We start from the raw sequence: 1,918 nt of genomic DNA, 5'->3' as shown, positions 1-1,918 counted from the left end.
CCTTCTTCCCGAACAGTTTCAGTCATTTAGTCAGTACCGCTGTAAGACCGCCAAGAAGTCGGAAGAGGAGATTGACTTCCTTCGTTCCAATCCCAAAATCTGGAATGTTCACAGTGTCCTCAATGTCCTTCACTCCCTGGTAGACAAGTCCAACATCAACCGGCAGTTGGAGGTGTACACAAGCGGAGGTGAGTACTGCCTGCCATCTGTTCCGAATGATTAGAGACCGCAGGAAGCGCGGAGGGGTCATTGAGACTCTCCTCAGTCTTGGGCTGTTGTTTGTCTTTGCTTTTGGGTGTGAACAGTAGCCGAGCACTGAACTTGGCTCCTGAGCTTGGCAGTTGTTGGCTGACAGACCGAAGCAGCACTTCTGAGACGTGCCTTTGTAAACACTTCTACTGTGTCTCCAGGGCCTTTGTTTAGATGAAGTGCTTTTCTTTTTGGTGTCAAGACTGCTTTGCACTCTTAAAAGATTGAGAATCACAAAGTTTATGTAAAATTTTTTTTCTTCAGTGAGAAGAGTGGCATTTTTGCAAATCTCTATAGTGTCTGGCTTTTAGAAGAGTGGATTCTTATTTCTGCTTCTGCTTTCAATCTGTTGGCAGTATGCTGTGTCATTTGGAGTCTGTGAGGGAAATCTGGCCTCACAAAGATACGTAGTTGGGAAAAAGGAATTTTTAATAAACAGCCTCTTCAGGTAGATAACACACCCAAACTTGACAAGTGGTAGTGTCCTTCAGGGTAGTTGCAGTGAAGAATCTGAAACCATATTAGTGAACTTTTACTTTATCGCATTAAAGTTTGTTGTCCTCCTGCAGCTTGAATGAGTCTTTGACATATACATGATTCTGTAAAATAATGGTTCATTAAATCGTAAAGATTTCCTAAATGTGGACACATTTTTTTATACTATTTTTTAATTCTATTAAAATCGTAGGTTACTTTTGCCATCAATCTCATCAGATGAGTATTTGATTTGGAAGCTGTTGAGCTCATAGTGACATTTACAAGTTTTATAAAATTCTAATTTTTGCTTAAAAACTGAAATTTTTTCTTGGCAGTGAACACCATCAGGTGCTTTCATTGAAACAGGCTAGCTTCATTCCTGTTTGAGAAAATGTCTGCTAAGTACCCAAATCTAAATAACCCTAGTTTGTATGTCCATCGTTCTTTCAAGGAAAAATAGTATTTTGTGAAAAAAAAAAAGTGGCTAGTTCTTTTACTGCAAGTGTGTGATGGTACAGACTATAACGCTGGCCAGTACAGCTGCGTCACCACCAAGTTGTCAGTAGTTTTACTTCGCGTTGTTTTTGTATCATTGTGCAAATTCAACTCCGTGGGAAAGGCAAGGAGCATCTTAGTGTTATTAGGAAAATAGCTTTGACCTCGTGGACTTCCTGAAAGGAGGGGCCTTGTTGAGTAACTTACTGATAAGAGGAACTTTCTCATATTCACAAGTGTTTTGGAACCAAAAAAAATAAAAGAACTGCTACATTCTACCCAACTTCGGTAAATTTAAGACTAGCATAAGGCCAGGCATGCTATTTCTTGGAGTTCCTTCGACGGGAGAACTATTTTCTGTTACAGGAAGCTGTAGAGGCTGGCAGTGGGTGAAGAGTTTACTGAGTGACATTCAAGGGTCAGGCTTGCCATCCTGAAGCATACAGTGTCTGTCTCTCTCAGGTGACCCCGAGAGCGTGGCTGGGGAGTATGGCCGGCACTCCCTCTACAAGATGCTTGGCTACTTCAGTCTGGTGGGGCTTCTCCGTCTGCACTCACTGTTGGGGGATTACTATCAGGCCATCAAGGTGCTGGAGAATATCGAACTGAACAAGAAGGTAATTATTTGTTTCTTCTGCCTATCTTTCCAGCGCCATAAAATCCATCTGCTTCAAGAGAAACATCTATTAGGACAAAT

The 1,918-nt window shown here is 41.6% G+C and overlaps 1 protein-coding gene across 1 annotated transcript in view; it reads left to right on the top strand.

Moving 5' to 3' along the window:
• EIF3L (eukaryotic translation initiation factor 3 subunit L) overlaps window positions 1-1,918 on the top strand; it is a 21,109-nt gene that overhangs the window by 12,561 nt on the left and 6,630 nt on the right. The window contains exons 8-9 of the mRNA XM_006914746.2: window positions 17-188; window positions 1,684-1,838. Coding sequence (XP_006914808.1) covers window positions 17-188; window positions 1,684-1,838 — 327 coding nt within the window. The remainder of the gene's footprint in view (window positions 1-16; window positions 189-1,683; window positions 1,839-1,918) is intronic.

This window comes from Pteropus alecto, unplaced genomic scaffold, assembly GCF_000325575.1.
Source record: "Pteropus alecto unplaced genomic scaffold, ASM32557v1 scaffold6, whole genome shotgun sequence".
Classification (NCBI taxonomy): Eukaryota; Metazoa; Chordata; class Mammalia; order Chiroptera; family Pteropodidae; genus Pteropus; species Pteropus alecto.
This window is presented reverse-complemented; position numbering and strand designations above follow the sequence as displayed.